The 15162-nt window shown below is 46.7% G+C and overlaps 1 protein-coding gene across 2 annotated transcripts in view; it reads right to left on the bottom strand.

Moving 5' to 3' along the window:
- Positions 1–15162, bottom strand: part of FBRSL1 (fibrosin like 1) — a 496130-nt gene that overhangs the window by 13753 nt on the left and 467215 nt on the right. Inside the window, exons 8-12 of one of the 2 annotated variants that reach the window (XM_059485477.1) lie at positions 12406–12802; positions 10574–10827; positions 6014–6501; positions 3830–3880; positions 2825–2920 (exon numbers count right to left, since the gene is read on the bottom strand). In XM_059485477.1, the coding sequence (XP_059341460.1) occupies positions 2825–2920; positions 3830–3880; positions 6014–6501; positions 10574–10827; positions 12406–12802 (1286 nt within the window). The remainder of the gene's footprint in view (positions 1–2824; positions 2921–3829; positions 3881–6013; positions 6502–10573; positions 10828–12405; positions 12803–15162) is intronic. The other variant, XM_059485478.1, reaches the window with a different exon arrangement.

The raw sequence follows: 15162 nt of genomic DNA, 5'->3' as shown, positions 1-15162 counted from the left end.
GCCTGAACCAGCAACAGCCCATCTATCTGCTCCAACAAGGCAAAAATGAGAAACCTTAGAAGGTGCTTGTGGGTCTTTTATAGCTTTGAATTGTTTACCCCATCATTTTCCAGCAAGAATTAAACACCTCATTGAAGGAATCCCTGCTCCTCCTCCTCCTCCTATGGACCCCACCTGTTGTCCTGTCCTAATGATCCCCAAGACTCGTCCATCTCCTCACCCTGGCATTCTTCCATCTCCCACTCCCAGAGCAACTGCACCTGGTGCCTCCACAGCTGAGGACAGAGGGGTTAAACCTCATCCCCCAAGGGATTATTTCACTCATGTTTTAGGTCAAATAATAGCAGATTTCAAACAGTACAAGGCATGAGTATATAATCCTGGGTGTAGGAGGGAAGGTAGGTTTTAGCTTGTCTAAGGCTATGTAACTTCCAGACTCATTAAAAAGTGAATTCTTGTGTGTGTGTAGGTAAGTCAATGCACTCCCCAGGCAGATCAGAGCTCCCAGGGCCTCTCTGACAGCTGAGGTAGATCTAAGGTGGCAAATAACTTACAGCTTTCATACAGGCAAGAGCTTAAAGATCACAACATGTTAATAGCATGGTGTCATCCTGTCCCTTTGTCCCCTGGAGAAAGACATGAATGCCTCCTCCAGCAAAGTGAACTGAATACTTCTGACCTTTTCAAGCTCTTAGCTTGTGAGAAAAGGCCTTCAGGAAACTCACTGAGAAATTTACCATCAGCCTGGATTTATGTGCAGCGGACTCACACGCACAGCTGTAGGCAAATGACATGGGAAGGGGAAAAACAAAACCAAGATCTCTGCTTTGGAAAGCAAGAAGTGCAGGAGTCAGAGTGCTAAAGCCAAATCATCAGGTCTGTAGTGATTATGCAGGCTTTAGCCAAACAGCTTGGGAGGGACAGACCAGGGAAGAACGATGCAGTAAGGATGATTGGAGTGGCTTTGCCTAGAGTTCAGCTCTGCCTCCTCTGGGAAACTGGAAAGTAACGTGCCAAAGCAGCAGATACATTTTTCAACCTCTCCCTCTCTTTTTCAGATGTTAGATTGTATGTAAATACTGCACTGTGCAAAGATCAAATGATGTCAGTGATTAACCACGGCACCAGAGTGACCTTGCACTGCTTAAGCTCAAGCTAGCAAGTGTTGGATATATCTAAAATGAATTAAAAGGTAGTTATAGCAGCACCAGGAACTGCTTAAAAATATAAAGGGTCTGTGCTCACTTTTTCCTTCTCACTATGTAGCTGCTCCTTGCTTAATGGTATTTTACAGAAGATGGAAAGGAGAAGAATGTGCCACTGGAGTGGCAGCAGCTCCTCATGAGCAGGAAGGAGCCTTGTGGCAAAACAGCCCTGGCTGCACGTGAGCAAAACTTGGCCAATTCCACTTTATTCCTGCAGCTCCTTTTCTTGGAAAATCAAGTTCCTTGCAAGAGTAACAACAATTAACACCGGCAGACAAACTCCATCAAGGGATGGCCATGTTCTGTCCCTCTTGCTCCCTCTGCTTCCATGATCTGCTCCTTCTCTAGGCCTGCAGCCACCATGTACAAAACTGCCTCTGAACAAAGCCATTTTAGAGACTTTGCTATTTGTAATGTATCCCAAAAACAAAATAATGTCAAGGATTGGGTGGGACTGACGAAATCCTCTGGCTTCCATTAAAAGCATGAAGTTAAGGGGGTAGGTTGCAGAAGGCCTCATTTGCAGTTGCTAATTACTGACTTCCACTGACATCAGTGAGAGACATTGCTGAGGGAAGCACATCCCTCAGACCTGCCTGGTGTGGATATGGAAATCACCTTCCAAATGCAAACAGGAATGGCCTGGCTACAATTCAAGCCTTCTTACACAGTAGCAGAGTTCTATGGAAATGCAGCTCAAGATAAGAAATCTCTAAAACCACAGCATGTGAGGAAGCTGAACATGTCACCTTACAAATGGAGTATGTGCTCCATTTTCAAACAAATGCTATATAGATACAATCCATTATTTCTTGTTTGGAGAGATTTCACAGTTTTGGTACATTTAGAAATAGTTAATAAAAAGAACACATCTGGGAGGGGAAAAAAAAGCAGTGCACACCACAGAATTTGCCAAAAAATGGGGGTTATGATGGCAACATTTCCAAATGCCAATCAGTGCTAGTTGTAATGACATGTTACAGCTGCAGTGCACCTTTCAAACACATTATCTCAAAGAAGCTTGCAGGCATTAATCAACCCTTATAAAACCCACTGCAAGATAACTGTATAGATGAGGAAGCTGAGGAACAGAAGGTTTAAGCAACTTGCCCAAGGTCAGACAGTGTTGGAGCTGGGAATAAAAATTCAGCTCCTTCAAATTGCTCTACCCATTTCCAGCAGTCTCTCCCTATTGTTCCCACACTCGTGCAGTCAAATTCTCATTGTTTTTTCTGGGAATAAACACAGTTTATCTTTTGCAATCTCAGACCATTAGATTTATAAAATGATTTGGGACTCATCGGTCTATTATGAGCTGTAAATATTTCAATCAAAATAATGCACTTCACTGTATGCTTCTCCTCCAATTTCAGCAGACCTCCCCAGTGAGCCACTACATCCTTTCCAAGGAAGGATCTGCAGTGCCAAGAGAAAATTTCTGGTAAAGTGTTGGCTGCTTTGTGCAGAGGATGCTCACAGTTCTGCAGGGTGATCCTTTCCAACCCTGTGCTGCACTTCTGCTATTCAAATCATGTGCTGCAAAATCACCAGAGACAAGACTCTGAACACATTTTCTCTCCCAGCAAAAGAACAAAGCCTTCAGAAGAAGAAGTTTGTACCTTCGGTTGAAATGCTCCCTGAAGTGACCCAAAGGGACCTGAATGTGGAAGCATGGGTGGCATTCCAGGCATTGCTGGAGGATAGGTTGGAAAGAACTACAAAAGAAAAAGAGATGCTTATGTCACAGGATGACTTGAACAATAATGGAGGTAGGTGCCAAGCCTGGCACATACAAAAATAGTACTGTGCTGAACAAGTGCCACAGTGAAAATACACGATAAATTTGCTTTCAAAATTTTTAAGACCAAAGCCAAAACTTGAAAAATGCACTCATCTGATAAATTTTCTAGATAGTGCTGAACGAGTGTGCCTTTAAAAATTGTGGACAATTGCAGGAAGCACAGAGCATAATTTGGGGTTTATATTCACTTTCCATTAACTTTGCATTTTTCTTCTGTTGCAAACAAATTGATCCTGTTTTGAAATGTGACCTGCTTTAATTTTTAAAGCAAAAGGAGCCACAAGATGCTGCACTGCAACATGCACACCACCTTGTAGTTGTGTAGGCTGGGTGAAATTTTGCTTAGGCCTCTCCTGAGCACACACAGCAGTTTTTACAAGTCCCAAAACATGTAGGTTATTTTTTTTTTTTTTGTGCTTTGGAGCAGTGGGGAGCACCAGGAAGAAACCACCAGTCTGACTTACTCCTGTGACCTGAGCAAAACCTTGTGAAAGAGCCATGCACTCCGGGCTGCTGCAAAGGTACTGCAGTGACCACTGACTGAGCAATTCCTGCGCATTCCCTGCCATCCCAGGCACAGCCATACAGAGCCGCAGCAGCAAAAACGCAGGAGACAGAGAATTAAAAAAAAAATAAAATCAAGAAAAAAAAAAAAAAAAAGCCCAAAGAAAACTTGGTACCTTAAAAACATAAAAAAATCAAGACAGAAAAAAAGAGCTTTAGAAATGAATGGATCAAAACACTACTCATCAATTGAAAACAAGCAAAAGAAGAGCAAGCAGAACCATTAACAAAGAAACCAAGGAGGAAGGCGAGCACTCACGTTGGAATGTCGAAAGTAAGGGTTGTCTAATTTGGGAGCGTACTTGTCAAACTGGAAAGAAAAGAGAAAAAAAAAAAAGGAAACAGGTGAGTTTGGTTTTGGCAGGAGCAGACACATCAGGATTTCAACACAGACAAATAATCATGGCCCGTGTGTAAGCGTTTAACAGAGCAGAACTGAATGGTTATTCCATACTTGCTCACGGGGAGATGACTGATTTCCCAGGATAACAGAGAGGAGCCCCCAGGCCACGCTGGGCTCTGCCAGGGCTCACTGCAGACCCTGTCTGAGGCACTGCATGACCAGGCTCCTGCCCTGGGAGGAGAGCAGTCCTGATAATGCAGCTCAGTGAAACACAGGGAAGTTCAGCTCCAGGCCCACAACTGGGATCTGCCCCTGGATCGCTGAACTAGATCACAGACAAGAGGTAAGAAACATTTTCCATTAGACCCCAGCATCTACTATGGGGCAGCCAATTCCAATTCCCAAATTCCTGGGTTCCTGTAAGCACCACAATTCTTTGGGAAAGGGCTGAATTACTTTAGATACACAAATCTCCATATATTCACCCTCCCCTGCAAAAGGAGAGTTCCCCAGAGAGAGTTCCCCATTTGCTCCCCAGAGAAAAGGGGACTGTAAACTTTTTCCATTCCAGCATGGGGTTTTAACACCTCCATGTCTGTAGTCTGTGCCCTGTTTGCCCTGCAGCATCTTGGAAAAAAACCCAAAGCACAAACACATTGCATTTCTGAACAGTATGTACATTCTGCTGGGGAGGAGGGAATGGGAAGGAAGGCAGGGAAGGGAGCTGTAGGACCCCAGGAAAAGCTGTTTATTTAGCAAGTCAGCTGCTGTTCCACACTCCTCTATGTGCAGGAGAGTAGATTTGTAATTTCATTAATTACAGTTATTACTGGAGCCACGTCCCCTCCAGTGTAAATACCGTAAATTACCAAACACATGCAGCTGTAATTTCAACACTCTTCTCTGGTGTTAGGATTAGCAGACCTGATCTAGTGGAATATAAGATGTGAGTGAAATATAACAAAAGAGCCTTGCAAGTTGTTTTTGGTCTGAAGGCTGTCATCAGTGGGCACGGGTGGGAGGAGAGGGAGCTGTTCACAACCTTGGGTTTCACAGTTCTTAAATAACACAGGAGACTTCTGAGAAAAGATTCAGGATTGTTTTACACAGACCAAGCAAAGAAGGGAAGGTGTTTACACACAAGTGCACTAAGCAAACACCTGGGGCTGGATTTTGGGTGGATGATATTGCTTTTAATTGTCTGGCTGCTAAGCAGATTACAACCCAATAATGCCATTGAGCAGTCAGCAGTGGGAAAGAAAAGTGGGAAACACTATGCTCCTTGAGTCCTTGGTAGTTCTTCCCAAAGGCTGCTTTTGCTAGCCTTAAACAGGGTTGTTTCTGCATTTTGGACACAGTGTGAAACTGAGAGGGGGAAAAAAGCTCAATCTTGTGCTTTCAATCTCACAAAGTAATTGCCAGAAATGGGGAGAGAGTGCATTTTAAAGTACTGACAAAATCCATTTGTAGCAGATCCCTAACAATTTTGTAACAGCTGCAGCAAAGTCCCATTGTGTTACAAGCAAATTCAATGACCAAATGCTTACTACACGGCCAGGAGGATCTCTCCCAGCAGAACCAGGCACACACAAATTAGTGCTTGTTGATGTAATCAAGTAATAAAATGCCTAAATCAACACAGATCAGGTATTAGGAGGAAGAGGGACAGAGCTGGTATCAGATGAGGTGCTGCACTGTGGTGAGAGCTCTGGGTAAGCCAGCGTGGTCTGCCCTGCACCCAGCAGCTGTGGAGACAGTGTTTGGGGCTGGAAGCCACCCATCCTGGCTGGTGTCACCTTTTGATGTGTCAAGGCAGCTGGCTCTGGGAAAGGGGGAATAGAAATACACAGCAGGACACACAAAAAGGGAAATAAAGGGATTCTGGACTTGTCTCGTGGGTGCTGTATCTGCTCATGGGTAGCAGCACGGGGGACCACGAGGTGGTGTGGGGGCTCTGGGTGGAAAGGGGTCCCTTTGGGGGTGCTGGCCTCCAGGTGGGAAGGGCAAGGACAGCACCCCTGGCTGGAATGAAGAGGGCTGGGTTTTGTTTGACAAGAGCGGGTTAGGCTTTTTGACCAGAGATGCTCTACTTATCCTCACATTTTGGGCTGGGGTACGCACCATGGGAGGTGCAGAGGGCGGCATGAGCGGCGTCTGGGGCAAGCTGGATGGAAAAGGAGTGAATGTGTGCTGGTGGGTGTGTTGGTGCTGATGCGTGTGTTGGTGCTGGTGAAACTCCGCTCTCAGCAGCGGCACCGGGCCAAGTGAGGCAGCGGCCCGGTCCGAACTCTGAACCAAAAACCGGTTGTTCAGCTCTTGCCTGAGCAGTTCGTGATCTAGAGGAGAGAGAGAGAGAAAAAAAAAAGACACAGAGGCCCGTGGGCCTGTGAGTACCACAAAGACGGAGGAGAAAGAGTCAATATTCACCTGGCATTCCCTGTTTCTGCAGGTCATGCTGTGGTGGTTTTCTACGTGAGGACTCATTGGTGGAGGTAAGAGAGATGCCTGTGACAAAGTACCAATCAGAATCCCCGAATGAGGCTGGCAATACATGATTGGTTGGTTGAATGATATCAACAGGCTGGTATCTAAAGACAAGAGAGAACACCATGAGTCATCACAGCAGAAAACATCATCGGGGCTCGCCCTCGCCCGGCCCGCCCGCCCCCGCGCCCGCCCGGCTCTCCTCCCCGGCACTGCCGAGCCAGGTGTGCTGGGAGCACAGCCCAGAGGGCAGCATCACCTCTGGGGGCACACCTGAGAGATCCAGCATCACCTCTGGGGTCACAGCCCAGAGATCCAGCATCACCTCTGGGGTCACAGCCTCACCTCTGGGGTCACAGCCCAGAGATCCAGCCTAACCTCAGAGATCCAGCCTCACCTCCGGGGACACAGCCCAGAGACCCGGCCTCACCTCTGGGGTCCAGCCTCACCTCAGGGGTCACACCTGAGAGATGCAGCCTCACCTCAGGGATCCAGCCTCACCTCAGGGGATGCCTCCCAGGCTCACGGGAGCGGCACCTTCCTGCACCCCCAAGGTGCTGAGGAGTGCTCTGGAGGCCAACAGCTCACTTTGAAATGAGCAGTACTGACCTTCATCCTCTGGGTGTGTGACAGTCAGAGGCACATACACACACACTGAGAATTGATGTGTGTTAAGCTTTACAGGCACTTCACAGGTAAAATTTTGGTAAGATTGGCAGAGCAATGAGATAACCATGGGTTTGGGTGGCTGGAAAATGACTGCTTGGACATCCATCCCTGTGCCATCCATGCCTGTGCCATCTCTCCCTTCTCAGCCTCGGGGCATGCAAACAGTGACCAGAAACATCTATCCTATAAATCAAGGCCTTCTTTGCAGCAAGTTGTTCTTTTTTTTTTTTTTTTGAGGTCTTAAATAGGAAGCAGTCCTTTCCTCAATTTGTAACAGGCTGTAATTCTTGTTTATTGCCATTGCCTCCAGGCTTTTCTCCTCTGAGAAAATACAGAGGAGGAATCAGTGGGGAGAGGGACAAACATTGAAGTGGCTCAAGATCTCATCAAGGTTGCAATGACTGCTGAAACAAAATGTTCCACCATATGATGTGGCCTCTTCTCAGCATCTTCCTCTGGAACAGCAACTTGCATTGAATGTGAATGTGGTTCAGGGCAGGGGAAGAAATCTGTGCTTTAGAAATGATGTCACCAAAGACAATAAGGACCAATGTCCACTTCTCCAAAATGTCTGCTGCTATAACAATTCAATCTGTGGTTTTGCTTAAGAACTTCAAACAGGGATTAGCACCCAACATGTTATATACATTTTTTAAGTGAAGACCAACCTGTGTCCCCAGGTGTGGATGACACACACCCAGTCCTGACTGATCTACTTGCCTCTGAATTTACATGAATCCACTTCTTTCACTGTAACAACCCCTTTAAACTACAACTCTGAATATAAGGGGCAAAAGAACACCTGCACTTTAAAGTTGTATTTCATGTTCTGCAGGGATTTCTTTCAGTTCAATTTTTACAGTAACATTAGAAATGTCTAAATCAATCACTTTCTGAAGTGACATGGTTAAGATCTTTAAAAACAGGCACTCCAATGGGGAACTTCAAGGTCTCTACTACCACTTAGAAGCCTACAATTGAAAGTGAGATTTGAAAGCAAATTTTGGGTGCCTAAGTCATTTGCTTTTCAGTAATAAATGTACTGCTAAGAGCACGTACTGTGTACTGCTACAATCCATATAATAATTAACACAAAAGCAGAAAGTATATATATTTGTGATACTGAAGTCTAAGGCTCTGGAGCAAAAGAGTCTATAATGGGTTCTCCGTGGATTGAGCAAATAAGAAAAAAAAACCATAGGCTGAAAGCACTTAGGTCCAAAACCTAACCTCTTTAGAGAATATGAGCATGATTTCACGTGTGTGTGTGTTTACACTTTTAAATCTGGCATGGTTTAAAGAAACTGAATCCTTCTGTTAGCATCAAGATAATCCACTTTTCTGGAGGGAGAGATAAAAGCAAGTTGGCAGTTTTAAGTGCTCTGATATCCAATTTCTTTAAGAGTCTGGAAGTCAGACTGATAGATTTGCAGCTGGCTCCAGCCCACAGCCCTCTACCACAACTTTGGCCTCCATCAGGAAAAGAAAAGGCCTGGAGATGTTTGGAGAAGCTGAGTGGTACTTGGAGGAGTGGCTGCTTCACAGTAAGGATGGAATTGCAAAGGAATAGCCCAGCTCTGTGAGGGGCTCTGAGCAATGCCTGGATCAGAACTAAGTTCTTGTACTTGGCAGTGATGCCAGGTCCAGTCACACAGTAACACAACGAGGAGCAAGGTGCTGAGCAGCCCCTGGGACCTGCCAACACTGTCCTGTGCGCACACAGGAGCTGGGCAAGGCGCAAAAAGGTCACTCCTGCTCATGGTGCCCTCACCTTCAGCACAGGAGAGACACAGACCACTGTTTCCTCTGGGTATCCCACATCAGGGCAGCCCTCGAGCAGACTGCAGAAGCCCAGCAAGGGTTGCTCCTAAGTTACTTGTATTAGCTTTAGGTTTCAAAAGGAATAAATGCCACCAGAAGAGCATTCTTGTCTCACTCTTCAGGGCTGCTCAGCAATATTGTTTGCTCTTAAGGAAGTTTTATGTGAATGACAACAGAAGCTCCTGGCTCTGCAGCACTCTGTATTGATTTTATGATGTGCCATTTTGCAGGCATTTCATATAGTGCAGACAGAGGCATTTCACTGTCTGCAGGGTTAGACACCCCGACCTTTCCCTCCACTAACTTCGGCTTCTCCTACTTAAATTGCAGGAGAAATCCTTTTAGTAGGAGCAAGACTGTTACTGTTTCCTGGCAAGCTGCTGAATGTGAATAGGTCACTTGATCTTGCATCTCCTGAAGTTAATGGTGAAAACATACTTGCTTTCAGTGACTGCAATATCATGCTTTTAGTGAGAGCCCTGCTATTTCCTTTTGCTATGCTTTCAAAGCCTCCATAACAGTAGTCCTGCGCCTTAAACAGGGGAAGCAATGAATAGGACTCCCACAGCGCTGCCAACATCTTCCCAGCCATGTGGTTGAAATTCTAGATGGTGCCAGGGCTCCTGACAGCTGCCAGCTTTGGCCTATGTGGTCCTGTCTCTGGCAGGGAACCCACAGCACTATCGTGGTTCTCAGAGCTCACTTTGGACCCATTATTACTTTTGTTTTTTTCACTTAGACAAGCAGTAATAAATAATGAGACATTATTTAGCTCCTGGAAGCAAAAAAGGGGGATGGAAGACCATCAGATTTTTCCACAGCAAATCTGTCATTTCCTTATTCCTTTAACTGACTTCATAGGAAACAGAGCGTGTTTTTTGCAAAATGCTTGTCCTGTTTAATCCCTGCTGAGGTAGTTGTGGATTCAAATGCCAGATCAAAAGGAGGCCCCAGCAAGTGAAAGTTGCTGGGAAGTCTCCAGCTGCCAGGGTCTCTTCCAGGGACAGCTGTAGGCTAATGGATAAGCTATAAAGAGGGCATTTAGGGCAGAAGTGACAACAGAATGGGGGCCAGGGTGAACAAAGGAAACTTTTTAAAAGGATGCAAAGACAGTGAGAGTAGAGCAGCAGAGCTTGTCAGCTGAGCTGTCTCTGACTCGGACTGAAAGGCCACGGAGCCATGGGCACAGAGCAGCAGAGGATCCTGCTCTGCCAGCAGGATGTGCTGCTGGTCGAAGGATCAGGCAGGGGCTTCAGTGACATTCAAGTGCTCAGTTAGAACAATTGCAGAAACAGTATTTCAGTATTTTCTCACCAGTTCTAACAGCAGCAGCTTTCTTTGGAGAGGGGAGAGAGAAGGGGAGAGTGGCAAACTGTGCTTCACTTCTCTGTTAATCTAAAAAATATCTGATGATGTGGAATGCCACATTGGACAACTCATGCCCTTTACCTGAACAGGACTTTTTCTTGGTTGAAGCATTTGTTTTGAAGACTTCCTATAGGAAGCGATGTGTCTACAACCTCTCATCTGCTAAAGCACATCAATGTCTCCCACCTGTTTCAGGAGCACTGTCACAGCTCCAGCACACACCGAGGGCTCTGTGCCAAGGGATTCCACTGCCCACCAGCCAGCCCATGTCTCCACACCCTGCAGTGCATGCACGGCCCTGGAGAAGGAGGCACCTACCCGCAGGGTGCCCTGGTATCACGAGGCTGTTGGTGGGTAACGCTGGTGGAGGTGGCAGCGTGGGAGGGGTGGCGAACATGGCCGGATGGTGCTGGTGCTGCGCCTGCGATCTGAGAGAGAAGTGCGAGGTAGCAAGATTAGAGATGGACAGGGGCAGAGCTGGGCCGGAGGAATGGTGTGCTGGGATCTGCGGAGACAGGGACAGGTGCTTCGGGAGGCTGATGCTCGTTGCACTGCTAGCACTGCTGCTCCGGCTGCAGAGAGAGAGACGGGAGGGAGGGGACACAGACAGACAGACAAAGAGTGCGTTACAATACAGGACTGGAACGGTGCAAGAAATACACTCCCAGAAACAACACAACTATGGAACATTGATCTCCCCAGGCTCATGCTTTTGCTGGTCTTAATGGCAGTGGAGATAGTTAGTGAATCTTAATGAACATCTCCAGCAGGGCAGAACGGGCCCTGGGCTCTCTGGAGGGACATCTTCTCAGTGCTGCAATCCTCAGAGCTATCTGTAAGTCCTGATGAGGGCCACAGAGGCAGCTGGACTGTGCACCTTTATGGAGCCTCTGATGACCTTGCAATGTCCATGTGGATCCCTGTGACCAGAGGACACAGTGACACCAATTCCTTTTTCTGCTGCTCTGGGTGTGCAGAGCTGCACAGCACGAGTGACTGGTACTCCTCTGGTCTGCTGCACATGCGCTGTGCACTTGTAGTCACACAAGCATGCAAATGCACACCATGTTAATAATTTTTCTCATAGTAATTTGTAATTTACATCTTCTTCTATTATTATTACTCCATTGCAAGTGATCTAAGTTTTGTGGGCTGAAACACACTATCACTGCAGTTATTAGTTGTGTAACTCCCACAATACTGAATATCTGTTGCAAGCTAAATCTCAGAGAGATCTTGAATAGCTTGAAATGTTATTCATCATTTATACTATGGTGGCATTTACAAGGTAAAACAATAGAGCTTAAGTATGCAGGATACTGTGAAATACACATTAATGGCAGCTCTCTGTATTCATATTCTGACCTTTGTGCAGTCAAATATTATGCTTTAAATCAGTTTTCTCATCTTGTTTAAACTAGTCTAGCTCTTGCTTGGGAGGCAAGGCATGTTTTCTGTACCAGCAAAAACACTATACAGGTTCCAGTTGACTGACTAAACTCTTTTCTCTAAAAACATTTTATCCATAGCATTTTCACTCACCCTCCTGACTGGATGGAGGCAATTTAAAAAGCAGAGCTAAGCCTCCTGCAAGATGTGAACATGTCAGATTGAAGCAGATTTTTCAGCCCACACGGGAGCCCTGGTCTCCAGGGACACAGCATTTTCCAGTACAGATCACAGGATATTCTGAGCTGGAAGGGACCCACAAGGATCACAGTCCCAGACAGATATCCCTCTTTTGATGCTGGTGAGCCAAAAAACCTGAGGACCACGGGCAATGGAAGTATTTCTAAATATGGAACAAAGGTGTTGCTCAAACTCAAACCACCTTACATGTCTAAGTCAAGAACTAGCTCAGACAAGACCATGCAAAATTTTACTTGAAACTGGAATAAAAGGAACATGTGCCTTTCTCCAGAAGGTGTGCATTTATCCCCTCAAATTCAAATCGCAAATGCACTGCGATATTCAAATGCACTGATCCACCACAGCTGGAAAAGCCAGCCCTGGAAGTCCAACACCCAAATCTCAGACCATCTCACCCCAGGTGAGCGCTCACCTTGCCTCCCAGCAATTCCCACCCACTGGAAACAAGCTATAGCCCCGCAGCAGCCTGAAGATGACGTGAACACCCCTTCCCCTCTAACCTGATGTTGTTGAGTCCGTTGTGGGCCACCTGGTGATGCACTTGGTAGTTGAGGGGCGGGGGGATGTGGCTGGGGGGCTGGCTGCGCAGCTCGGGGATCAGCTGCGGCTGCGACTGCGGCCGGGGCTGCGGCTGCGACTGCGGCCGGGGCTGCGGCTGCGGCGTGAGCCGGGGCGGTGCTGGTGCTGGAATCACTGGCTCCTTCTTCAGCAGCGGGCTCGCTCTGGCACTTGACGTGGGCGCTGAGGAGGTCGAGGTGACGACGGCAGCGACAGGCTGGGGGCTGGGGATGGGCAGGGCGAAGGGCACGTCGGTGCTCAGCTCCCGGCTCCGCTCTAGCCCAGACACCTTTGGGACATTGGCTGCTTTCGCTTCTGGCTTGTCATTCAAGGTGGGACCTTGTGGAGCAACGAGAAAGAGAACAAAGCGCGTGCTGAAAGGTTTGTGTTTCTCTCTGAGCTTGGTAGAACATGTGCCTGGGAAAAAACAAGTCATGTTTCAGCTCGTGGGAGCGCCGTGGGAGCGCTGCTGCTGCAAGATGGATGTGTGTTTGAGTCTGTCCTTCCGCTGTCCTTGACTGGCCAGTCCACAGAACTTCCAGCATGTGTGCAAGGGACTGAGCTGTCATTAAATGAACGCTTGCTACAAAGAACACACAGCTTTGGGACTTCTTCAGGGGCCCGAGGTTACGTACAATAGGAGTGTGAACATGTCTCAAGTTCAATGCTGCAGTATTTCCTGCTCAATGTAAGTTTCATGTTCATGAGACACAGGCCTCATCATTAAGACATTTCATTTTCTCAATGCTCTTTCAAGGTAACCCACATTGGATTTAGGCTCAACTCCAGCTCCAACACACCAGGAGCCAAGCATCAATTCTTAATCATAACCCTACCTGTCTTCTAGAGTGGAGACTACCTGGGATCTCTGTAGCCAAGGATGGGACAGCTCTGCAGAGAAGCTGTGACACTACTGTCCCCTGGCCACACACTTGTGTGGAAGAACAGAACAGAGAACACTGGGAAAATCCAGTCAGAAGTTCAGTGGCACCCAAATGTAGTTCTGCTCACCCTAATCAGTGCAAACATCTGTATTCTTAGCATGCTGAAACTATCAGGAATGCTGCAATCTTGCAAAATGCACCAACAGAGAGAATTCCATATGGAATCTCTCCTTCTCTGGTGCCAAATCCTCCTATTTTTCATAATTAAGCTAAACAAAGCATCCCAAAGAGTTAAAAGGCTGCAGAGGAAAAAGGGAGGAAAGAAGAGATATATCAGATCAAGCAGTATCCAAAAGGTTGAAGACAACTGAAAAGACCAACATGAAAGCAATTCAACTCCCACTGTAACTCCCTTTTCACCCTCATCTGTGTATCCTGAAGTGCACACATACCCACAATTACAAGAAAAGCTCTCCATGGGCTACCAGGTTGTTGGTGTGTTTCACACACATCCCACTGTGCACACACAGCACCTCTGACTTCCAGGAGACGCTTTTGTTACCCACCAAAACGTGCTGGGGGCTGCCGGCATCTCGCTGCCTTGCAGACACGCAGGAGATGCCACCTACAGTCATTAACGTGCTCCCACCACCCTCACAAACAAATTCCACCTTTGAAATCCTCCCGCCTCATCAAAGCACCGAGCCAGTTCCTGATGTGGGAGGGTGTGGAAATAACACACAGCACACGCCGTGAGCTAATTCTGGCCGTGCAGCAGCTCTGGCCAGTGTTTGTGAGCCAGCCCCTGCGAGGACAGAGCCCCAGTGCCACCGTGGTGGCATCAGGTGGGAGGAGGACGGCACTGAATCAGAGCCTGCAGCACAACCAGCTCGTGCTCTGTGCCCACAGTGCCCACGTGGTGATGGCATCTCCTCCCCTGAGATAAAAGGCAGCTTCCCACACTGCTTCTGGCTCTGCCTGCGCTCTCACCACTGCACCATTTTCCCCAGCTATCAGTCACTCAGCTCATCACTGTGTGTGTATGAATTCAGAATGCAAGAAGGGGACAAATGGAAACATATGAACTATATTTATCAGCTGAAAACGTCTTGAGGTCTTGGGGCCTCAAACCCACAAGTAACAGGAGCAGAAGCCTTTCCAAACACCAGTGTTTTGGCTGGCAGCAAGTACTATCAACACTGTACTTTCCAGCACCTTATACATCTTTACAGGTTTGACACAATGTCTGGAGATCCTAAATTAATCTCTACAACAAATACAAGCCTCTCGTTTCAGTGAATTTCTTTACCAAATATGAATTCATGCATCGCAGGTAACCTGGTTGTGTGCCATAGCTAGACTGGGTTCCAATGCTATTCAGAATTTATTTTTGAAGTAAAATTCTCAATGCTTTTGCACATCATTATTTTTTATAATATATTTGTAAATTTTCCTCAGTTTTTACTGCTAACAGTTGAAAAATTGTCATTGCCTAGTCAAGCCAGGGCTCCCCACACTGCATTTTGGAGCAAGTGTGTTCACAGCTGTAGATTCCACTATTTTTCAGGAGCTACCCATTAAAAGCAATTGGGTTTCATTCCTGAGCATAGGTTTCCTCAGAGCCCATTAGCTCTTTGCATCCAACAGGCCTCCTCCTACAGAGTTAAACTTCATATTGTGTAATTATAGGCAATGTAGACTAATGGTGTATATTCAAAACACACTGGCACCACGAAAGTTAGTTGAGTAAAAAGTCAATTAGATCCAAAACAAATCAATAAAGTCCCACATTAAAAGCAGCTGTTTGACCAGTTT

Source organism: Ammospiza nelsoni, chromosome 18 (genome assembly GCF_027579445.1).
Source record: "Ammospiza nelsoni isolate bAmmNel1 chromosome 18, bAmmNel1.pri, whole genome shotgun sequence".
NCBI lineage: Eukaryota > Metazoa > Chordata > Aves > Passeriformes > Passerellidae > Ammospiza > Ammospiza nelsoni.
This window is presented reverse-complemented; position numbering and strand designations above follow the sequence as displayed.